The sequence below is a fragment of the Triturus cristatus genome, chromosome 9 (genome assembly GCF_964204655.1).
Source record: "Triturus cristatus chromosome 9, aTriCri1.1, whole genome shotgun sequence".
Lineage (NCBI taxonomy): Eukaryota > Metazoa > Chordata > Amphibia > Caudata > Salamandridae > Triturus > Triturus cristatus.
In genome coordinates this window covers 1,270,575,406-1,270,599,720 of record NC_140592.1, presented here as the reverse complement: position 1 = coordinate 1,270,599,720, position 24,315 = coordinate 1,270,575,406, and the positions used below count along the sequence as shown (strand labels likewise).

Genomic DNA, 24,315 nt, shown 5'->3' with positions numbered 1-24,315 from the left:
TCAGCACTGTGGTGGAAGCATTTAGGGATTAGAAATGTCCAGGACCGTGTGGGTACACATTGTGTATGCATTTCTAGGCATGCACACCAGTTCAAGGACTTTGTTTCATCCTTCCTTAGGTTTTGCGCTTTAGAGAAGATGTGTAAATCACACCTCATGTTATATCTGCTAATTATCTTGTATTATCCCTGATATTTTATTAGATGCTTACCTTGTGCTGGCATTTCATGAGTCATGATATTTGGTAGTTATCTTATGTTTGAGTGCTCTGGTGCCGCATGGCCAGCTTTGCTTGTTTACACAGCTGCCTCATGACATGCTGGCTGCAAAGTTGGTGGTGTTCAGTTGACAGTTGGAGCCTTGGCCCTGTTTCTGGGACGTCTGCTGCAGGGCTCTTAATATGCACTCGAACTGAACCTTCTGTGCAGTTTTCTCCGTCCCCTGAAGGGTTTTCAGTCTATTCTTTTCAGGCCGAGAGCTGTGGGCCTCCACGGCTGTCTGGCCTTGGCCATGCTCCCACTTTGCTTCTCCTCAGCTGTTTCTCCTCAGAGGCCGCCGCAAGTGACGCTTTCTCGCGCATCTGTTGGCACAGGCGCCGTCGCACCGTTTTTTCACACTCCCTCCGCGTGACATCCATAGCCACGCCTCCTGCCCGTCAACGCAAGCTCCGCCCACTGACCGCTTCTGCTTACTTACTTCACTTGTCTGCTCTTCGTCTGCCCCGCGCGCTCCGTCGACTGAACGTGGCTAGTCAACGCCCTGGTGACCGCCCCGCCCCTTAAACTGTAGGCACGCCCCTCGAGCGTCAGGCCTCCCTATGAAGCCCGCCTTTCTGCTTCAGGCCCCGCCCATGAAGCCTGTCACTGGCGCGTGCCTGGCGTCTCCGGGATGGCCCTTTCATAGGGTCCACATGTCCGCCCTCTGTTGCAGGCCACGCCCATTCCTTCTGTCATTTCTGAGGATCTCTCCTCGGTTGCAGGGCACGCACCAACCTCCAAGGCCCGACCCTAACCCTCGTGCCCTCTATGTCATGCCCCGCCCCTCTGCTGTGATGTCTCTGCCCATTGCTCGTATAACCCCTCCCCCGAGTCCTCACGGCCCGCCCCTGACTCCCAAGCCCCGCCTCCGAGTCCTCATGCCCCGCCTCCAGCTCCCGTCACTCCGTGCGCCGCCGGTCGGGAGCAGCCATGATGGTGGGTGTCCGGCGCTCCGGGAGGGGGGAGGAGGGATTAATGTCAGCCTCGGCACACCCAGCCTCCGGCCCTAACTCCCCTCTCTGTCTCTCCGCAGCACGAAGGCCTGGAGGAGGCGCCCGACTCCGAGGAGGAGCGAGCGGTGGGTACTAGGGGCACGGGGCATGGGAGTTTCCCTGGGGCAAATACTGGAGGGGAGGGGGGTGCAGCACCGAGCAGGGCCCTGGGGCTTTGCTGGGAGGAGGAGAGTACTGGTGGGTAGAGAGAGTGCAGGGGCATTAATGGAGGGGTCAGACTGAGGTCTACAGGAGAGTGCATAGGAAGGGAGCAAATGCAAGAGTGCAGGGGCAGTACAGAGACCCATAGGACAGTGCATTGAAAGGGGGCAAATGCAAGAGTGCAGGGGCAGTACAGAAACCCATAGGACAGTGCATAGGAAGGGAGCAAATGCAAGAGTGCAGGGGCAGTACAGAGACCCATAGGAGAGTGCATAGGAAGGGAGCAAATGCAAGAGTGCAGGGGCAGTACAGAGACCCATAGGACAGTGCATAGGAAGGGAGCAAATGCAAGAGTGCAGGGGCAGTATAGAGACCCATAGAACAGTGCATAGGAAGGGAGCAAATGCAAGAGTGCAGGGGCAGTATAGAGACCCATAGAACAGTGCATAGGAAGGGAGCAAATGCAAGAGTGCAGGGGCAGTATAGAGACCCATAGAACAGTGCATAGGAAGGGAGCAAATGCAAGAGTGCAGGGGCAGTATAGAGACCCATAGAACAGTGCATAGGAAGGGAGCAAATGCAAGAGTGCAGGGGCAGTACAGCGACCCATAGGAAGGGAGCAAATGCAAGAGTGCAGGGGCAGTACAGAGACCCATAGGACAGTGCATAGGAAGGGGGCAAATGCAAGAGTGCAGGGGCAGTACAGAGACCCATAGGACAGTGCATAGGAAGGGGGCAAATGCAAGAGTGCAGGGGCAGTACAGAGACCCATAGGACAGTGCATAGGAAGGGGGCAAATGCAAGAGTGCAGGGGCAGTACAGAGACCCATAAGAGAGGGCATTGGAAGGGGGCAATAAAAGACTGCAGGAGCAGTAATAGAGGGGTCAGGACTGGGGTCTACAAGAGAGTGCATAGGAAAGGGGCAATAACAGAGTACAGGGGCAGCACCGAGCAGGGCACAGAGACTTTACTCGGAGGAGGAGAATACTGATGGGTAGAGAGTGCAGGGGCAGTAATGGAGGGGTCAGACTGAGGTCTACAGGAGAGTGCATAGGAAGGGAGCAAATGCAAGAGTGCAGGGGCAGTACAGAGACCCATAGGAGAGTGCATAGGAAGGGAGCAAATGCAAGAGTGCAGGGGCAGTACAGAGACCCATAGGAGAGTGCATAGGAAGGGAGCAAATGCAAGAGTGCAGGGGCAGTACAGAGACCCATAGGACAGTGCATAGGAAGGGAGCAAATGCAAGAGTGCAGGGGCAGTGCAGGGACCCATAGGACAGTGCATAGGAAGGGAGCAAATGCAAGAGTGCAGGGGCAGTACAGAGACCCATAGGACAGTGCATAGGAAGGGAGCAAATGCAAGAGTGCAGGGGCAGTACAGAGACCTATAGGATAGTTTATAGGGAAGGGGCTAATGCAAGAGTGCAGGGGCAGTACTGAGACCCATAGGACAGTGCATAGGAAAGGGGGGAAAATGCAAGAGTGCAGGGGCAGTGCAGAGACCCATAAGAGAGGGCATTGGAAGGGGGCAATAACAGACTGCAGGAGCAGTGATAGAGGGGTCAGGACTGGAGTCTACACGAGAGTGCATAGGAAAGGGGCAATAACAGAGTGCAGGGGCAGCACCGAGCAGGGCACTGAGACTTTACTCGGAGGAGGAGAGCACTGATGGGTAGAGAGTGCAGGGGCAGTAATGGAGGAGTCAGGGCTGAGGACTACAGGAGAGTGCATAGGAAGGGGGCAAATTAAAGAGTGCAGTCAGTACAGAGACCTATAGGAGAGTGCATAGGAAGGGGGCGAATGCAAGAGTGCAGGGGCAGTACAGAGACCTATAGGAGAGTGCATACAATGATACTTCATCCCTTTTTTGACTGCTCCCTTTCAATTGAAATTAAGCTGTACAGTGCACTAGAAAAATTAACGAGTTTCCTTCTGCTTATTATGTACAACACCTCTGCACAAGGCTTGAGAAGCTCCGTTGAAAGTACAAAAGAGAGCAGGATGGTGGGCTGTTACTGTGCGGGGCAGAGGTAGTGCTGAGAGATGAAGAGTACATTGGTGCGGACAGTAAAGAGTAGTGCCTCATTGGGGGGTGGGGTACTTGGAAGTCGGAGATGCAAGGCTAGAACTGAAATGGACACTGAGAGGAAAGTATAATAAGAGAGAGGCCACATGGGGTGGTGCTGTGAAGGAATGGGTATGTGGGTCAGACTAAACTGTATACTGAGTGTTGGAAGTACAGAAACATGAGAAACTACATGTGATGTCATACTGAGAGAAGGAGTTACAGAGGAGCAAGTACCAGGAGATCAGGCCTTTAACCGGGACTAGGGCTCGCACTGTGCAGTAATTAAAACTGACTTTGAAACTAGTGCCCACTGGATCTTAACTTTACAAGCATTGATTGCTTCCTCAGCAATCACTGTAAAAACCCTTCAGTGAATCCATGTCACCACTGCTGTCCCTGTTTACGTTTCACTTCATCATGCCATGCCTTGGATATTTCTTTTTTTTAGGTGTTTCTGTATTATGTTTATGCAACATATGACTTTTGTATGGGGGATGCTGTGAATGAGTCGTCTCCAGGTGTCCGAGTGAGTTCAAGTTCTGGCAGGGTCTTCATGACTTAGTATGATTGACAGCTCTGGAGTTGCAGTTGAAGACAGTGGTAGTTTCTCACAGTGTCTGTCAGCCGGTCCTAAAGTTTTTCACTCTGCATGCTCATCCAGTCATTGGCCTCTGCAGAGCACGTAGACCAGTGGTTCCCAATCTGTGCGCCGTGGCTCCCTGGAAAGCTGTCAAAACTATCCAGGGGAGCCGCCGACCAAGCACTTTAATGCATTTAATGTTTAAGGGTTTGTTGGCTTCAGTTAAACTAATTAGACTTAAACGCATGATGTTGATGATTTGTAAGTGACATGCCTAACGCTGTAAACGTAGTGCTTAATTGATGGCATGTCAAGGGAGATGACCTCTGTATTTCACTGGATTCGCACGTTCCAACACCCCCAAAGTATGTGAAGACACACAATCTATTTTGTTAATCTTGTTGATAGTTTAGTTTTTTACAAATGCATTTTACACCAATGCAAGTTATCAGGAAAAGTACAGCTGTCCTGTCTCTCAAAGCACTAAGTGATAGTAAGTATTGACATGTGTTCTTGAACCATAGGTACTCCCAGTACACATTTTTTTAGTAGACACACATTTCCAGACAGGCCAGCTCTTTCTATGAGCTCAGGGAAGTAAACATGATATAGGGCATAATGCCAACATTTGCAAGAAAGAGGGATGTTTAGAAAAGAAAAAAAATAACGTGAGGAATTTATTTGGCTTGTATTGACTGGAGACACTTTTAGGGAGGAGACAGCTGAAATAAAGCTGTATATGCGTTGAAAAAAAATTGTGAATCACCCTGCTGAGACAAGTGTGTTGGCACATATGACAAGCGCAGAAACACTTTGGCAATGGGGCCTACATGCATAGGGGTGCTATCTAGCACTGTAAGTGGGATAAAAAAAGTTTGAGAGGGTTCTCTATATAAAGACGTGGGCAAAGAAGTGTTACTAGGAATATTTTATTTCTCCACCTTAGTAATACAAAACACCATGCGTATAGGATTATAAAACCTTCATCCCAATTATTTTCAGGGAGAAAAATAAAAGTACTCCCGCTGTCGGGCTTACATCCCCCCCCCCCTCCCAAAAAAATGAACAGTGGGGAGCCACGGGCAAAAGCCAATGGGCCAAGGGAGCCGAGAGTCGAAAACATTTTGGAATCACTGACGTAGACCGATGGCCACATATGTGCTATTTGTAGCTTCTCAAGACCTGGCTGTTCAAACAGTAGCAGCATTCCCCCCCCCAAGCGCCTTGAGACCCTCGCGGGTATGTAGTGCGCTTTACAAATACTATGATTGATTGTATATATATCATTGTATATAAAGGTGTGTGCTGGATGTATACACAGCTGTTGAAATATTGACGGCACTATTCAAGAAGAAAATGCTGTTTAAAGGTGAGGAGGGTGAATGTGTGTATGAGTAAAAAGGCATGGTGAAGGGGTTGACTTCAGGAACTACATCTGGGAAGACTGAGTGGAAAGACAGCGGTGAAGGAGGTGACATGTGAAATATGCAGAGGATGAATGTCAGAAAGATGCTGGAGAAAAGGGTGTGTCTACAACAATGAGAGACTATAGGGGCAGGTGGATTAAGATGGTGCAAAGGAGTGATTGAGACAAACCAAAGACCATCACCCACCCACACCCTTATCTGACCTCAGTAATGTTTAATTGTTAGGTTCATTAAAACATTTTTGATTGTAATTAGTGACAACAAAATTGTTACTCCTTTTTGTGCTACTACTATCCGGCGTTGGCAAAGTTGATGGGTCCAGCTATGTTGACACATGTTTGATGTGTGATGTGTCTGGATGCAATAACGCAAACCTCAAGAACACCCAGATACTAGTGAGGTCGGTGCTGTGAATGAAATCGTATACGCGACATGTTTTGAGCCTCAGCCTTCATTACATAGGCCACGTTTCCTGGAATGGTTTCCTAGCTGGTCTTTGGCTGCACACATTTCAGGTACCCCTAAACCCCCCACCATCTGTTGAAAGTACAGGCATGTGTAAAGCACATTAGGAGAGGGTGATAGTGCGCCCAGAGTATGTTAAAGAAAAAGCTTCTTATGGGAGGGATGGGGTTATTCAGTGATGTAAAGTGGCAGAATGTACTGGGAGGGAGGAGTAAATGGTGCAGCTGTAGGTTTGCAGACGGACGAGCACAGCTGGGCAGAGGTGGAGGGTACTGGTGATACAGAGGGTGGTACTACAGAGGTCAGGGTGCTAGCATGTACATAGGACTACAGAACGGCGCGAGCACTGCTGACGGATGCTAGACTGTACGGTCGGTACAGAGGTGCGGTACTACAGAGTGCTGGCATGTACATAGGATTACAGATGGGTACCAGCACAGCTGGAGAGTGGTAGTACGGGTGGTACAGAGGTGCGGTACTACAGAGTGCTGGCATGTACATAGGATTACAGATGGGTACCAGCACAGCTGGAGAGTGGTAGTACGGGTGGTACAGAGGTGCGGTACTACAGAGTGCTGGCATGTACATAGGATTACAGATGGGTACCAGCACAGCTGGAGAGTGGTAGTACGGGTGGTACAGAGGTGCGGTACTACAGAGTGCTGGTATGTGTATAGGATTACAGACCGGTACGTGCACAGCTGGAGAGTGGTAGTACGGGTGATACAGAGGTGCGGTACTACCTAGTACTACATGAAGGGTACAGTACTGGGATGTTGAATAGGAAGAGTCCCTGGAGGGCTCGTGTGCGGGTTTAGAGGGATGTGAAGGGCATTTACAGGTGGAAACGAACCGAGGCGCAGTACGCGGCAGAGAGTCGTGAGGAGGCCAGGAATGAGGGGCGTGAAGGAGTTGCGGAGTACAGAGCAGGGCGAGGCGTGGGGCAGGGCGAGCACAGTGAGAGGTGCATGGGCACAGGAGTCGAGGCACTGGGCAGAATGTGCCCATCTTACATCGGGTGGGGTCGGTAGGTGGGTGGTTGGGTGTAAAGGAAGGGTGAGCCTGGGGGCAGAGAGAGTACAGTGAGAGGTGCGTAGGGCACAGGAGGTGCGTCACTGGGCAGAAAGTGCCCATCTTACTTTGGGTGGGGTGGGTCGGTGGGTGGGTGAGAAGGAAGGGTGAGTTGCGGGGCAGAGAGTACAGTGAGAGGCTCGTAGGGCACAGGGGGTGCGACACTGGGCAGAATGTGCCCATCTTACGTGGGGTTGGTGGGTGTAAAGGAAGGGTGAGTCTGGGGGCAGAGAGAGTACAGTGAGAGGTGCGTAGGGCACAGGAGGTGCGTCACTGGGCAGAATGTGCCCATCTTACATTGGGTGGGGTCGGTGGGTGGGTGGAACGGTGGTGGATATGGGGGGTCAGAGTTCGGGTTAGAGCGAGAGGAGTTTTACACATTAACGTGGTGACAGTCCCAGCTGAAGTGCAATTAATAGATGTGTTTTGACAAGTGTCTGTTAATGGTAATCCTCAGATCTTTGCATAAACGCCCCCTCCCCCTTCACACCCTCTCTGCTTCCCAGAGTTTGAAGTGGGGGGGGGGGGGGGGGGGGCTGGGTCTACTTCCGTTGTTGCTGCTGAACATGCACATTGCTCTAGAACCAGAGGCGCAGCCCGTGGCTGCGGTGCTTTCCCTTTACACTCGCAGCTCGCTGTAATCTGTAACCCCTTTGCATCCTCCGGCACCCCTTCCGATCCCTCCTCCACCCCACACCTCACAGCCCACAGCTTCTTTTCTCGCACTTTGAGTCTGATTCTACTCTGTGAGTGAGATGTGTCCAGGCTCCTAGAGGTAAGATGCCTGATTTACAGGAGGTGTTGTAGGCGCTGATGTCTGTCTTGGGTCAGAACCCCACTTTGAGCCATAGTAGAAGGACTACAGGTCGCCTGGTATATTGTGTACACTCTGATGCCTGGCTGGTCTGAGAACCACTCATAGTTGGTTTTGTATCGTCCCGTGGGTTCTGAGTGTGTGTTCTGGGCCTTTTCGGGGAGATCTTGTGGAAATAAGGGTTTCAGGAGCGATGCTCGTGTCGTCGAGGGCCTCGGCCTCATGTAATGTGTGTCTTGAAGACAGAAGTCTGACCAAGCACCTCCTTCCTCACCAGTGATGTGCCGAGAAACGAGTCCCGTTGAATATGTGGGACCTCTGCTGCCCTTTCATGGGCCTCATGGGAAGTGGTTCGGCTTCCTGTCCAACATGCTGCGTCCAGATGGTGAGAGTAAAGTCTGCTCTGGGTTAGTGCTTAGTCAGACAATGTCAGCTGAGCCTGCAGAACTGCTCTCGGGGAGTACTTTGTATGCTTCCAGTAGAGTGTATGGGCCTAGGATAGCTGGAGTCTTGCAGAGCTGTTCTGGGCAAGGACTTTGTATGATTCCAGTAGAGTGTATGGTCCTAGGATAGCTGGAGTCTTGCAGAGCTGCTCTTGGAAGTACTTTGTATGCTTCCAGTAGAGTGTATGGGCCTAGGATAGCTGGAGTCTTGCAGGACTGCTCTCGGGGAGTACTTTGTATGATTCCAGTAGAGTGTATGGGCCTAGGATAGCTGGAGTCTTGCAGGACTGCTCTCGGGGAGTACTTTATATGCTTCCAGTAGAGTGTATGGGCCTAGGATAGCTGGAGTCTTGCAGAGCTGCTCTCGGGGAGTACTTTGTATGCTTCCAGTAGAGTGTATGGGCCTAGGATAGCTAGAGTCTTGCAGAGCTGCTCTCGGGGAATACTTTGTATGCTTCCAGTAGAGTGTATGGGCCTAGGATAGCTGGAGTCTTGCAGAGCTGCTCTCGGGGAGTACTTTGTATGCTTCCAGTAGAGTGTATGGGCCTAGGATAGCTGGAGTCTTGCAGAGCTGCTCTTGGGGAGTACTTTGTATGATTCCAGTAGTGTCTGGGGCTAGGATAGCTGGAGTCTTGCAGAGCTGCACTCGGGAAGTACTTTGTATGGTTCTAAGTAGAGTGTATGGGCCTAGGATAGCTGGAGTCTTGCAGAGCTGCTCTTGGAAGTACTTTGTATTCTCCCAGTACAGTGTATGGGCCTAGGATAGCTGGAGTCTTGCAGAGCTGCTCTCGGGGAATACTTTGTATGCTTCCAGTAGAGCTGCTCTCGAAAGTACTTGTATGCTTTCAGGAGAGTGTATGGGCCTAGGATAGCTGCTCTCGGAAGTACTTTGTATGCTTCCAGGAGAGTGTATGGGCCTAGGATAGCTGCTCTCGGAAGTACTTTGTATGCTTCCAGGAGAGTGTATGGGCCTAGGATAGCTGCTCTCGGAAGTACTTTGTATGCTTCCAGGAGAGTGTATGGGCCTAGGATAGCTGCTCTCGGAAGTACTTTATATGCTTCCAGGAGAGTGTATGGGCCTAGGATAGCTGGAGTCTTGCAGAGCTGCTCTCGGGGGAATACTTTGTATGCTTCCAGTAGAGCTGCTCTCGAAAGTACTTGTATGCTTTCAGGAGAGTGTATGGGCCTAGGATAGCTGCTCTCGGAAGTACTTTGTATGCTTCCAGGAGAGTGTATGGGCCTAGGATAGCTGCTCTCGGAAGTACTTTGTATGCTTCCAGGAGAGTGTTTGGGCCTAGGATAGCTGGAGTCTTGCAGAACTGCTCTCGGAAGTACTTTGTATGCTTCCAGGAGAGTGTATGGGCCTAGGATAGCTGCACTCGGGAAGTACTTTGTATGGTTCCAGTAGAGTGTATGGGTCTAGGATAGCTGGAGTCTTGCAGAGCTGCTCTTGGAAGTACTTTCTATGATTCCAGTAGAGTGTATGGGCCTAGGATAGCTGGAGTCTTGCTGAGCTGCCCTCGGGGAGTACTTTGTATGCTTCCAGTAGAGTGTATGGGCCTAGGATAGCTAGAGTCTTGCAGATCTGCTCTCGGGGAGTACTTTGTATGCTTCTAATAGAGCTGCTCTCGGAAGTACTTGGATGCTTCCAGTAGAGTGTATGGGCCTAGGATAGCTGCTCTCGAAAGTACTTGTATGCTTTCAGGAGAGTGTATGGGCCTAGGATAGCTGCTCTCGGAAGTACTTTGTATGCTTCCAGGAGAGTGTATGGGCCTAGGATAGCTGCTCTCGGAAGTACTTTGTATGCTTCCAGGAGAGTGTTTGGGCCTAGGATAGCTGGAGTCTTGCAGAACTGCTCTCGGAAGTACTTTGTATGCTTCCAGGAGAGTGTATGGGCCTAGGATAGCTGCACTCGGGAAGTACTTTGTATGGTTCCAGTAGAGTGTATGGGTCTAGGATAGCTGGAGTCTTGCAGAGCTGCTCTTGGAAGTACTTTCTATGATTCCAGTAGAGTGTATGGGCCTAGGATAGCTGGAGTCTTGCTGAGCTGCCCTCGGGGAGTACTTTGTATGCTTCCAGTAGAGTGTATGGGCCTAGGATAGCTAGAGTCTTGCAGATCTGCTCTCGGGGAGTACTTTGTATGCTTCTAATAGAGCTGCTCTCGGAAGTACTTGGATGCTTCCAGTAGAGTGTATGGGCCTAGGATAGCTGGAGTCTTGCTGAGCTGCCCTCGTGAAGTAATTCGTATTCTTCCAGTACAGTGTATGGGCCTAGGATAGCTGGAGTCTTGCAGAACTGCTCTCGGGGAGTACTTTGTATGCTTCCAGTAGAGTGTATGGGCCTAGGATAGCTGGAGTCTTGCAGAGCTGCTCTCGGGGAGTACTTTGTATGCTTCCAGTAGAGTGTATGGGCCTAGGATAGCTGGAGTCTTGCAGAGCTGCTCTTGGGGAGTACTTTGTATGATTCCAGTAGTGTCTGGGGCTAGGATAGCTGGAGTCTTGCAGAGCTGCACTCGGGAAGTACTTTGTATGGTTCTAAGTAGAGTGTATGGGCCTAGGATAGCTGGAGTCTTGCAGAGCTGCTCTTGGAAGTACTTTGTATTCTCCCAGTACAGTGTATGGGCCTAGGATAGCTGGAGTCTTGCAGAGCTGCTCTCGGGGAATACTTTGTATGCTTCCAGTAGAGCTGCTCTCGAAAGTACTTGTATGCTTTCAGGAGAGTGTATGGGCCTAGGATAGCTGCTCTCGGAAGTACTTTGTATGCTTCCAGGAGAGTGTATGGGCCTAGGATAGCTGCTCTCGGAAGTACTTTGTATGCTTCCAGGAGAGTGTATGGGCCTAGGATAGCTGCTCTCGGAAGTACTTTGTATGCTTCCAGGAGAGTGTATGGGCCTAGGATAGCTGCTCTCGGAAGTACTTTATATGCTTCCAGGAGAGTGTATGGGCCTAGGATAGCTGGAGTCTTGCAGAGCTGCTCTCGGGGGAATACTTTGTATGCTTCCAGTAGAGCTGCTCTCGAAAGTACTTGTATGCTTTCAGGAGAGTGTATGGGCCTAGGATAGCTGCTCTCGGAAGTACTTTGTATGCTTCCAGGAGAGTGTATGGGCCTAGGATAGCTGCTCTGGGAAGTACTTTGTATGCTTCCAGGAGAGTGTTTGGGCCTAGGATAGCTGGAGTCTTGCAGAACTGCTCTCGGAAGTACTTTGTATGCTTCCAGGAGAGTGTATGGGCCTAGGATAGCTGCACTCGGGAAGTACTTTGTATGGTTCCAGTAGAGTGTATGGGTCTAGGATAGCTGGAGTCTTGCAGAGCTGCTCTTGGAAGTACTTTCTATGATTCCAGTAGAGTGTATGGGCCTAGGATAGCTGGAGTCTTGCTGAGCTGCCCTCGGGGAGTACTTTGTATGCTTCCAGTAGAGTGTATGGGCCTAGGATAGCTAGAGTCTTGCAGATCTGCTCTCGGGGAGTACTTTGTATGCTTCTAATAGAGCTGCTCTCGGAAGTACTTGGATGCTTCCAGTAGAGTGTATGGGCCTAGGATAGCTGCTCTCGAAAGTACTTGTATGCTTTCAGGAGAGTGTATGGGCCTAGAATAGCTGCTCTCGGAAGTACTTTGTATGCTTCCAGGAGAGTGTATGGGCCTAGGATAGCTGCTCTCGGAAGTACTTTGTATGCTTCCAGGAGAGTGTTTGGGCCTAGGATAGCTGGAGTCTTGCAGAACTGCTCTCGGAAGTACTTTGTATGCTTCCAGGAGAGTGTATGGGCCTAGGATAGCTGCACTCGGGAAGTACTTTGTATGGTTCCAGTAGAGTGTATGGGTCTAGGATAGCTGGAGTCTTGCAGAGCTGCTCTTGGAAGTACTTTCTATGATTCCAGTAGAGTGTATGGGCCTAGGATAGCTGGAGTCTTGCTGAGCTGCCCTCGGGGAGTACTTTGTATGCTTCCAGTAGAGTGTATGGGCCTAGGATAGCTAGAGTCTTGCAGATCTGCTCTCGGGGAGTACTTTGTATGCTTCTAATAGAGCTGCTCTCGGAAGTACTTGGATGCTTCCAGTAGAGTGTATGGGCCTAGGATAGCTGGAGTCTTGCTGAGCTGCCCTCGTGAAGTAATTCGTATTCTTCCAGTACAGTGTATGGGCCTAGGATAGCTGGAGTCTTGCAGAACTGCTCTCGGGGAGTACTTTGTATGCTTCCAGTAGAGTGTATGGGCCTAGGATAGCTGGAGTCTTGCAGACCTGCTCTCGGGGAAGTACTTTGTATGCTTCCAGTAGAGCTGGTCTCGGAAGTACTTGGATGCTTCCAGTAGAGTGTATGGGCCTAGGATAGCTGGAGTCTTGCAGAGCTGCTCTTGGAAGTACTTTGTATTCTCCAAGTACAGTGTATGGGCCTAGGATAGCTGGAGTCTTGCAGAGCTGCCCTCGGGGAGTACTTTGTATGCTTTAAGTAGAGTGTATGGGCCTAGGATAGCTGGAGTCTTGCAGAGCTGGAAGTACTTTGTATTCTCCCAGTACAGTGTATGGGCCTAGGATAGCTGGAGTCTTGCAGAGCTGCCCTCGGGGAGTACTTTGTATTCTTTAAGTAGAGTGTATGGGCCTAGGATAGCTAGAGTCTTGCAGAGCTGCTCTCGGGGAGTGCTTTGTATGCTTCCAGTAGAGCTGCTCTCGGAAGTACTTGGATGCTTCCAGTAGAGTGTATGGGCCTAGGATAGCTGGAGTCTTGCAGAGCTGCACTCGGGAAGTACTTTGTATGCTTCCAGTAGAGGGTATGGGTCTAGGATAGCTGGAGTCTTGCAGAGCTGCTCTTGGAAGTACTCTGTATGCTTCCTAGGATAGCTGGAGTCTTGCAGAGCTGCACTCGGGAAGTACTTTGTATGGTTCCAGGAGAGTGTATGGGCCTAGGATAGCTGGAGTCTTGCAGAGCTGCACTCGGGAAGTACTTTGTATGGCTCCAGGAGAGTGTATGGGCCTAGGATAGATGGAGCCTTGCAGAGCTGCCCTCAGGGAGTACTTGGTATGCTTCCAGTAGAGTGTATGGGCCTAGGATAGCTGGAGTCTTGCAGAGCTGCTCTCTGGGAGTACTTTGTATGCTTTCAGTAGAGTGTATGGGCCTAGGATAGCTGGAGTCTTGCAGAGCTGCACTCGGGAAGTACTTTGTATGGTTCCAAGTATAGTGTATGGGCCTAGGATAGCTGGAGTCTTGCAGAGCTGCTCTCGGGGAGTACTTTGTATTCTCCCAGTAGAGTGTATGGGCCTAGGATAGCTGGAGTCTTGCAGAGCTGCACTCGGGAAGTACTTTGTATGCTTCCAGTAGAGCTGCTCTCGAAAGTACTTGTATGCTTTCAGGAGAGTGTATGGGCCTAGGATAGCTGCTCTCGGGGAGTACTTTGTATGCTTCCAGTAGAGCTGCTCTCGAAAGTACTTGTATGCTTCCAGTAGAGTGTATGGGCCTAGGATAGCTGGAGTCTTGCAGGACTGCTCTCGGGGAGTACTTTGTATGCTTCCAGTAGAGTGTATGGGCCTAGGATAGCTGGAGTCTTGCAGAGCTGCACTCGGGAAGTACTTTGTATGGTTCCAAGTAGAGTGTATGGGCCTAGGATAGCTGGAGTCTTGCAGAGCTGCTCTTGGAAGTACTTTGTATTCTCCCAGTACAGTGTATGGGCCTAGGATAGCTGGAGTCTTGCAGAGCTGCTCTTGGAAGTACTTTGTATTCTCCCAGTACAGTGTATGGGCCTAGGATAGCTGGAGTCTTGCAGAGCTGCTCTTGGAAGTACTTTGTATTCTCCCAGTAGAGTGTATGGGCCTAGGATAGCTGGAGTCTTGCAGAGCTGCTCTCGGGGAGTACTTTATATGCTTGCAGTAGAGTGTATGAGCCACAGAGGCGCAACTAGACTCCTAGGGCGGGGCTAATTCTTTGATCAATAGTGGCATAACCGTTATTAGAACCTGGATTACAATGACTAGTTGAGCCCCCTTTACAGTGGTGATATGCTACATAATCTGCACAGCTCCATAACACACAGATTGTTGAAGCTGTATTTAGTAGTAGTACATGGTAACCCTGAACTCTCGCTTCCTGTGTGTGTATTCATGCTTTCGATACGCTTGGCAAGTACCACTGCCTCATTAGAACCACAAATATTTGGAAAGATGTTGGTGCCGACAGAACATGATAAAGCACAGAAACTGAGCATAAAGTATGATAATCCATGATGCGTCTAGAGCACAAAGATTAGAATTTCCCAACGGTATCCGCTGCTACAGCTGTCGGGACATTTGTTATCCCTGGTAGTGTCTTTGGCATTGCTGCTATTGGGGTTCAAGGCATTTGCTGGATCAGAAACTAAACATGGCTATAAAAGTCCTGCACTGATCAATCAAAAGGAAGTCTGAGAGGCCTAAGGTGCGTCCGATTATCAACCATGTATCACCATTCATGGTTAGAGGGTATGAAATGTCAGGTCCACTTTGGTACTTTCATTGTTTGAAGTCCATGACAGCACAGGACCAACACCCAAGCATGCATCGCATATATGTACATGAGTAGAAGTGGAGTAATAAATAGTAGTGTTTTGTAAAAATAGTAACAGTGCAAGAAGAGGAAATTCTACAGCCTTAAGTCTGTTGAATTTCCACCCAATGCTTTCTCTCCCTCTTGGTAACTTTCTTGTGGCCTTGCACGTTCTCTAGATTTTTGATGCTCTCCTGGATCTCTTTCTAGGACATTTTTCAGTCTTTTTCTCTTTCTCTTGTTCTCTCTTTTTCTCTTTCTCTTGTTCTCTCTTTCTCTTGTTCTCTCTCTCTCTCTCTCTCACCCCCTCATCCTTCGGAGTTCCCCCTCTCCTCATCCTCCTGCAACCACCTAGCACTCACTCTCCCTTTTCAATCCCCACTTATCCATGTTATGAATATGTTATGAATATTTCTATAGCGCACGACTCACCCGGGGGCATCTCGGCGCTGCAGTGCCGTTTCCTGAGACAGAAAGGCGGGAAAGAGCATCAAGTCAAACATTAGGGAGTCAGAAATAGAATAGGCCTATTCTGCCTTCCTTCTTTAGATCCACCAGTCATTCCTCCTTCAACTCTTCTCATCCCATCACTATCAACATCCTTAGCAACTTCATCCATTTCTTTCCTCCACCACAGTCCCTTGTACTCATCTCCCCTCTTACCTTTCTCCACCCGCTTCCCCATTGCAAAATGATTTTGCTCTCTTCATCAAATTCTCTCTCAGACCTCGAGCACATTGGCCCAGTGGGCCTTTGACAAAAAATCCAGGAGAAGGTTTCCCCCAGGTGAGCTGCAAGTGATATTTGCATAGAACAGACGTCTCACAAAGGTAGAATTTTGGACAGCCAAGTTGAAGGGATGCATGTTGCCAGAAGGCCTTAATCTATATGGGGGACGGAAGAGCACATTTTTGAAGAGCTCCTCCTCCTGAGCTCCTCCAAGGACTAGCATCCGGTATAACAAAGAAAGGAGGTAGTTCCTCTATCGGGCAGATGCACCAATGGGTGCTATCAAGCCAGAGTGAGTGTCGCTGGGAGATCTGAATTTCAGATCATAATGCCCTCGCACACCTGTTAGGGTGTCATGCTTAATCATAGGGCGCTCCTCGTCAGACTGGCTCTGCAATGTCTGACGGGCCTGGTGGCTACTTTGGCGGAGTTATTTTGATCTGAGGACACCATATGTGGTGAGTGCACGTGGGCAATATGAGTGGTGAATTCTAGTGTGTAGAAGGTGACTTAAAATAGGCACCAGAGCCTGTAAGAAATAAATGTAATTAAATATGGGCACCAGGACTAAGTAAAAACAATGGTGCTATCTTGTGGTCCCTAGGTACCAGGATAGCGTTAGGAACACATGGTCAACATGTTTCATGCCATCTTGGCCCAATCGTTGGGCGGCACTTCTTTGGGACCTTAATGAACAATGTTGCCCCCTGGTGGGGCGGGCGGTCTTAAATATTTAATTAAATGTATTTTTTTACCAGTCCTTTAACATTTTTTATTCAGGACCCTAGGAGACCCATCAGCCCGCAGGGAGGTGTGGTGGTAAATCCCATCAGAGGAAAACAAAAGAAGGCTGTAAGGTGGCAGATAGTCAAGCTGGTAAAGGCAGTCAGAGTGTGAAGTTTACGCAGCCCAGAGATACAACACGGTAGGAACTATAACACCCAGCCCATAGCAGATGGTAAATACTGTACAATCAGCACAGATTTCGCACTGTGTGTTAGGAGTGAAACAGAGGCCAGAACCTTTAAATGTCCAGGATGTCATGATTGTCCCACATGCACCTGGAAGGCCAGGGAACAAGTGTAGGAAGCTGGGTTTCTGTTGCCAATCATGTTCCCAGGGCCAGTGTTCTTTCACAAAAACTGTACCTTGTACCCCCAATTGGCACTTCTCTGGCCACATGTCAGTCCCTTGTAAAAGGTACCTTGGGTACCAACGGTACTGTAGCCATGGAAGGCCTCTAAGGGCTGCAGACCTTCTAGTTCCACCCTTAGAGGCCCTTTACCCGCACACACTGCCATTGCAGGCTGCGTGTTTTGGTGCAGAACGAAGTGAAGAGTCGCCATGGCACACATCCCTGTGTGCCATGCCTACAATCCACTGCCCTGGCATAGGTCAGACAAACCTCTAGCTGGGTGCACTATACCAGTGATGAGGGTACAGATGCAGGAGCCCTGTACCCCTACAGTGTCTAGACCAATCCATAGACATTGTTAGTGCAGTAATGCCATTAGGAGTATATGGTGCTGTGAGTTTGTCATTATAAACTCCACAGCACCATAATGGCTTTACTGAAAACTGGGAAGTTTGGTATCCAACTTCTCAGCCCATTAAACCCACACTGATGCCAGTGTGGGATTTAATGTAAAATGCACTCAGAGGGCATCTTAGAGATGCCCCCTGGAAAGCGACCAGCCTCTGGTGGGTTCCCTGACTGGTACTCAGCAGCCTGCCACCACAAGACATGTTTCTGGACCCCTGGGGTGGGAGCCTTCGCTCCCTGAGCCCAGAAACAAAGCCTTTCCTGGGCGGAGGTAGTCGCACTCTCCAATCGGGATTAGGGATTGTGCCCACTCCCCCACATGGGATGAGCACACCAAGGGTGTAGTCACCCTAAGGGCAGTATCCCATTGGCTACTGACCTCGAGACCCCTAAAACTCCCCCTAAAAACAGTATTTAGGGGCAGCCCTGAATCAAGAAGACAGATTCCCGCAACCTACGAAGAAGGACGAAAGAAGACGCCCAGCAGAGGAGACTGCAGTGAAGAACTGACTTTGCCCCAGCCCTACCGGCCTGTCTGCCGTTTCCAGAGATCCTGTCCCAAAAGTCACCTTGTCCTGCAGCCCGCGACCTCCAGAACCCTGGGAGGACTGACTGCCTTCAACAAAGACCGAATCTCCTGTGAACAGCAGCTCTGTTCAAAAGAAACTTCCAAAACAGACTTTGAGCCTGTCGAAAGAAACCAGACGCCTGGAACCACCACTGCACCCGTGGCCTACGGTCCGAGTGGCCCACTGGTCCCAGCGAGGTCCCCCAGCACTCCCGAGTCCACTGTGGGTTGGCCCCTCCAGGACTCCCCGATGCCGCCTGCAGCATCTGCACGGAGATGCCTGCCATCCCCCCACCGCGAGTGGCCTGGTAAGGTGAAATTCGACCTCAAAAGACACCCCTGCATCCGGCTGCCCTGCTCCCTGGAGAAGAGAACCCGAGGTGCACCTACGTCCCGAGCCCTCCAACTTACATGCCCAGCAGTTGGTTCCTCCCGGAAGTCTTCCTGGACCGAGCCTGCAGCCAAAATCAAGAACCGGCAACTCCCATTGAAAACAGGGCACCCAATGCAAAAACCTCACCCTACACTCAGCCGCCCCTGCGCCGCTGCAGGTGCACCTTCTGTGCTAACTCAGGGGGGGGGGGCCTTTACCCTGAGCTAAACCCCAGGAGCTTTGCTCCCACAACCCTGTGGTCTGCTCATGAGCAGCCACCAACCGGAGGCCCCCTGTCTGCCATTGGATAACATTGGCCCTCAGCACTCTGCACCCGGCCGCCCTAGTGCTGTTGAGGGTGTAACACGAGTGTATCCTTGACGATGGGGGAACCCTTCTAACCCCAGAATACCAACCGCCACAAACCAGTAATTACCTGTAAACTTAATTTTGTCTCAATAGGAACACATTGACTATTTTTCCTTGAAAATTGTTTGTGTGGAGTTGGTTTGTATGAAACACTGAAACTGCAAATGTACAAAAACTGATTTACTTATGTTTTCTCAAGGAAATGTCCAGTGTGATATCTGGGCATATCGCACAGTAGAAAAAGTAACTGCCTCTAAACTTGTTAAAAAATCTTAGCCTGACTTTAACTTGGACAGGGATGTTCAATTCCTATAGCCCGACGCCCGGGACATATTGTTTGAGGTCAAGGGCAACAAGTTCTCATGTGAATTTAGTCCTTGGGACAAGTAGGCCCAACCCCCTACAGTACAAACCCTTTGGCTGCCATTTTGCAGTACCACATTATGGATCAGGGAAAGGCATTGGCTGTAGTCAAGGTATTATTTGTGTCCATGTGTTAATGCTGTTCAAACTTGTTTTTATGGTTCATTAATGCAAAGACTTTATAATTGGGGTGGGCGCTCTAAGCAAATGTTGTAAGCTCAGACTGCACTACTGACAGTGGTTACAGTATAAAAATGTGTACACACGATCTCAATGTTTAGTAATATGAGGTTATACATACTGCTCCCAGAATGCTTTCTGATTAGATGTAAATATTTGCAGAAGCTTGAAAGCAAGATTGACGTTTCTTTGCTTTCAAAATAAAATGTTCACAAAAAAATGCAAAAACATTTTGCTAAACTACTGAAAAAATTTAGGTGCCATTTCTTTGCAGCATCATTTAGTAAAATGTATTGATTTACACTAGTATTTCCGAAAAATATTCATAATGAAAAATTAGTGTAACCAGTTTTAATAAGAATATGGGAAACCTACAAATAAACAAGCATTGGTAAAGCCAGGCCTGAAATTGTTTGTCAGACTTTTGGTTTTGTCAATGCGTGACTTTTTTTTGGCATGGTTTTTGTAAAACCTTATTGATGTGGGAGCTGCCGGGCCCTCACCATTATAACAAACCTTGGCAAAAGCAAAATTAGCTTTGGTCTCAAAAAGCACATATTGCACAGTAGTACCTGGCACTGAACAAAACGACTGTGTGTCGATATACTCCTTGTGAAAGAACAGAATGTTGTCACTAAAAGTGAAGCTAGCCGTTAGACAGTCAGACCAAACTTTAATACACACAAAAAGGTCATGGTTCATGCCAGACCTAGTTAGCGGCCTAATTATTAAATAAAGTGCACCCATGTTCTTGGATTAAGTGCAGATATATGAATTTCGTGAATTCACAAGCCTTTACAGAAGTAGGCCAAGAAATAGTACTCCTAGAAAATATTTGTCAACTTCATTTTAGCTTGAGCAAATATGCAGGTATAGAGACTTCCTCTTAATCTTAGTGTGTGCAAGACATTCCCTCCAACCACTTTTTTCCCAACCCTGGAAGAAGTTATATGTTTGCCATTGTCAGGAGTAAATGGCCAACCTTTCTCAGTAAGGGAAAAGATTAAAGAAAAGTTGGTGAAACCCCTTAAAACATGCAAGTTGGCAGGTTTGCACAGACTCAAAAGGGCATTCTAACCCTGAAACTGTTGCTTACCATTACCTTCAGCCGCAGTATGTAGATCTGCGGAAACGTGGCAACATAAGGGAATTGCTAGTATTCAAACCCTACTATGGAAGGAGTCTTCGTATATTCAGAGAGGCTATTTCAGAGCTCTTGTATAATGAGATAGCTGCCTTAATTTGTCGCTGCATTACATGGCACAAAAAGGACAAGTGGATTTTGTTACAGGACAAGTAGATTTATGAAGCAACTTGTCCCATGGACAAGTAGATATTTTATTAAATTCCACACCCCTGCTTGGGTAATGTAGACCTGAATAAACATGTTCATTTCACCATCATTTGATTACTACTGATGACATTATTTGGTTTGTTAATATTTGTGTTATAGGGCTTTTGCATTGGTATATAAAGAAATGCTTTAAATAACGTACAGAGTAATCTGTAAAGTAACTGAAAAGTAATTTCGAAACACTGACTCACCTGTAATTTAATCAACTACATTTGAACCTGCATTCAACTGTAAAACATTGCGTAAGATTTTGCAAAGCATTTATTTCACTTACCTGCACCAGGCTTGGCTTGGTTCTAGGAAGAAAATAACGTAATAATATTTTTATACAAACAAAATTGGTCTGAGTTCAGTCTTTGAGTGTGTGGCGTCATTTGCTGATTGAGTGTGTTCAACAAATGCTTAACACTGTCCTCTGATAACGCCTTACTGATCGCCCACACTACCAGAAATAGAGAGTAAGGTGCTATCTACTTTACCTCTGCCTACCTTTGGGGTTCCACTGGACTCTGTGCACATTATACCTCACTTTGGTATAGTATATATAGAGCCAGCTTCCTACAACAAACTCAAGCATAATCTATGGAACCCTTCTTTATTATTTAACAAATAAATAATGTTGTGGTCTACGCAGTGTGTGCTATAGCAGATTTTGCAAAAAGATGAAAAGTAATCTGTGGAATGTTTGAGTTAATCTCAACCAGTGGTAATTATTCAGGACCCCATTCCAGTGAAGATTGTTTTGCCCACCAGACCACCCCAGACAGAAACAAGCAAATTAGCTTTGGCCCTGCTCCAATAGGAATAGTCGAGCTGCAACCAAGAGCCGGAGCCCCTCCGAACTAGAGCACAAGCAGCCCTAAACCCGTTTCGGCCCACTTGCCTTGGTCAGTCGGGTGATTGAGTCCTGTGTTGGAATGAGCACAGGACCCAGGTCTGGGCTCTTACAGCGTGGCGCTGAAGAAAGCACAAAAGGAATGGGTGGAAAGCTTGAATTACTCTCTACCAATGGGAACTGCTTGAGGCTGCATTCCAGTCCATCATTTTTTGTCCGCCATGCCATCTGACGGGAACCTGCTTTGCTCCAATTTTTGCATCACTGTAAATAACATGTTCTAACCATAACTCAGTGATATCCGCTTTATCAGCCTGTGTAAGGTTGGACAGCCCTGCCTGAATTCCAAATCTCTTCAGTTAGCTCATACGTATCTGTAGTGGCACAGAAATAGCATGTATAACTACCTACATACACCAAGCTATATATAATGAGCAGTAAGCAGGTCTATTTATGGAAGGTTACTTTTTTTATTTGTCAAAATGTAATCTTCCTTGTATGCATTTACTTCTCATAGTTCTGCGCAATATCACTGGCTTAACAACACCACGAAATAAATAAAACTCTATTAAGATGTACGTTATATTTTAATACGTTGGTCCAAATTTATGGACTTTTTCTGTGGAAGGCAAAATTCTTCTGGTAAAGCACGGCCTTTTAACCGCCATGTGATAGGTATTTATTGTGGCTTAAATGTTGAAGTGGAGGTGTTGCTGGATACCTCTGCTATCTACTTGTTGATGGGTGTGGGATGTGATAAAGGCCTTTTTGACTCCTGCCGATTTCCACCAATACAGATTAAATATGGTAGGTCATTGTTTTTTGCTCTGGAATTCAAACAATCATGTATATAATACGTTACAGGAAGGCAGCAGTGATTTCGGAAAGTAATAAAAACACCTAGTGACTTGTCTGGGCTCTAAACCGTCAATGTAGGGGACACTTGAGATGTAACTGAAGGTCAAGCCAGTAGCCGCAGCACCGCCAGCCCTTGCCACAGAACTTGACAGGGGGGGTGCATGCAAAAGCCCTTTCAGCCCAATGCTCGGTGTGCGCCTGATGGGCCTAGGATAGCTGGAGTCTCGTCCGCTTACCGCAGACCCTTACCTGCTGTCGTGTGCAGGTCGCTAACCTACATGAATATTGTCTCAGGACAAGACGTGTGATGCACTGTGCGTTTCTGATCATCGTCAAGTAGGAGTAAGTCTGCTCTTGGTGTGTATTGACCATCCAGCGCTTGCACTGGCCCAGTGTAGCTTTTAAGGCTCATAAGCGACATGACAAGGGTGTCGTATTGAATCTGTCCATTTCTAGAAAGCAATGTTGGTAATCAAGAGTTTCAATGTGTTAAACCCAATACAATGAAACTGTTGTTTACTACAACACATAAGCTTTCAACATACTATGCAGCAATTTCATCTAAATACGATTTTTTTTATAATTCTTTGCATAAACCAAATAATTGGAATGAAAGTGGAATATATTTGATCCAGACATGAAATGTAGAACCTCTGGATATTCACCGGCAGTATTATAAAATTCACCCGAGGGGCTCACTCACAGTAATAGCGCCGTGGAATCGCCGCTACTCCTATTAGCATCTGCAGACACCTCAGACCATTGTGTGAGAGCTTTAAGGGTACTTCTGAAAATCCTCCAGCCACTCTACCATGAGCCCTTCCCCTCTGCAGAATAAACTCGATTTCTTGCATGTTCATAAACCAGTCGTTTTTAGGTTGAGTTTCATTCAACTCCTTCACTCTGTATCCAAGTATCCGCTCCATCTTGCAATTCTCACCTGTCCTACCGCTGGTTACATTGCCACATGAACCTTTAAGTCCAGCTAGGTGGGGCAGGAGGAGACTTGCCCTAAACAACCATTGGAAATGCAATAGGTCTCACATTTGTTGGAGTTGGAGCGATTCACATTATAAATGCCAATGTTTTTAACTATGCAATAGATATGCCCTCCCCACGTTAATAAAATAAAGAACTCTGTTGTGTGTTTATTTTTTTTATGTGATATACCTGCAATTGTGCGGTAGTACTGGGAGTGAAAATGGCAGCTCAGACGCCACGTTTAAACGAGCAGCGTTGTGAAAGTTCAGTATCACAGGATGTCACTAGGTGCTTTTGGCTACATGTGGTAGGTACTGCACCCTGCAACATGACTAGACAAAGGATATGGCGCAGCAGTGAGAGCTGCCGACTGGCGAGCTGGGGATCCCGGTTTGTCTGCTGTCGGCTCAACAACCTGTGACAATGGGCTGATAGTTTAATTCTCCTGAGCCCATGGCTAGGTGCGATATAAATAAGTGGTGAGGGCCTGGAGCAGTGTTGGTGGAGGCACGGGAAGATTACGGGTAGCTCCCTGCAGAGATTAAGCGTGTGCAAGCAAATGATGGGACAGAAGTTTCACTGCACAAGTAAACAGAATAGTTAACGAGCAACGAGGCAGGCCAACTAAAAAAATTCTCTCGAAGTATAAATAACCTGCACAGTAAGAACACATGATCCCCATGGGAGGATACAAAATTCCAAAGGTGAAAAGCCAGCATTTCCAAAGGACAGCAACCGGAACCAAGGAAAAAGAAGGGCGTTTTTTCAAGCCCGTATCCTAGATACAGCATGTTTCGAAGAGACCGTGCAAGCGCTGCCAAGGCAAGACCTAAAAAAAGTCTTGCCACTTTTGTAATTGGCTTCTGCAGATTCTTGTGTAAAAGCCCTGACTAAAATGTGTCTACAGCATTATCAATGCAATCCGTGGGCCTGCATATCTAATTAGAAACTTTAAAGATAGTTGAACTTTAAAGATGCAGTCAATTAAAATTTTAAGTGTCAGCCAGTTCCTACTCCTTGCTCACATCAAGGTTTGCCTGAGGGCATTTTGTATAGTTGAGCCGTGGATTTTGCAGAATTTGATAAAGGTAATCCAAATCTGAAACAAGCTTTCAGGGACTGAGCCCGCAAAACTCAAGCTGCAGCTGAAATATAAATGTCTTAGTTCAGCGTAGGGGCAAATTCAAGGGTACGAGGCGTTGACATGTTGTACAGAAGGCTTACTACATATATTTGAAGTACTGAGGGGAGAAGATGGGCAGTGCTGGTTGAAAGGGGCTGTACAAGGGTCACTGCTGAAGGAACATGGGCCAGACGGCGGAGGGTAATATTCCGATCAGGGAATGTAGGGGCACAGAGTCCTTACATGACTGGTACAG

General features: G+C 48.1%; 2 protein-coding genes across 2 annotated transcripts in view; one reads left to right on the top strand and one right to left on the bottom strand.

Moving 5' to 3' along the window:
* CFL2 (cofilin 2) overlaps positions 1-1,025 on the bottom strand; it is a 254,647-nt gene extending 253,622 nt beyond the window's left edge. Inside the window, exon 1 of the mRNA XM_085627424.1 lies at positions 212-1,025. Coding sequence (XP_085483550.1) covers positions 212-229 — 18 coding nt within the window. The 5' untranslated portion in view covers positions 230-1,025. The remainder of the gene's footprint in view (positions 1-211) is intronic.
* A 77-nt stretch (positions 1,026-1,102) lies between these two features.
* The window catches only part of SNX6 (sorting nexin 6), a 147,187-nt gene continuing 123,974 nt past the window's right edge, over positions 1,103-24,315 (top strand). Inside the window, exons 1-2 of the mRNA XM_085627423.1 lie at positions 1,103-1,193; positions 1,291-1,335. Coding sequence (XP_085483549.1) covers positions 1,188-1,193; positions 1,291-1,335 — 51 coding nt within the window. The 5' untranslated portion in view covers positions 1,103-1,187. The remainder of the gene's footprint in view (positions 1,194-1,290; positions 1,336-24,315) is intronic.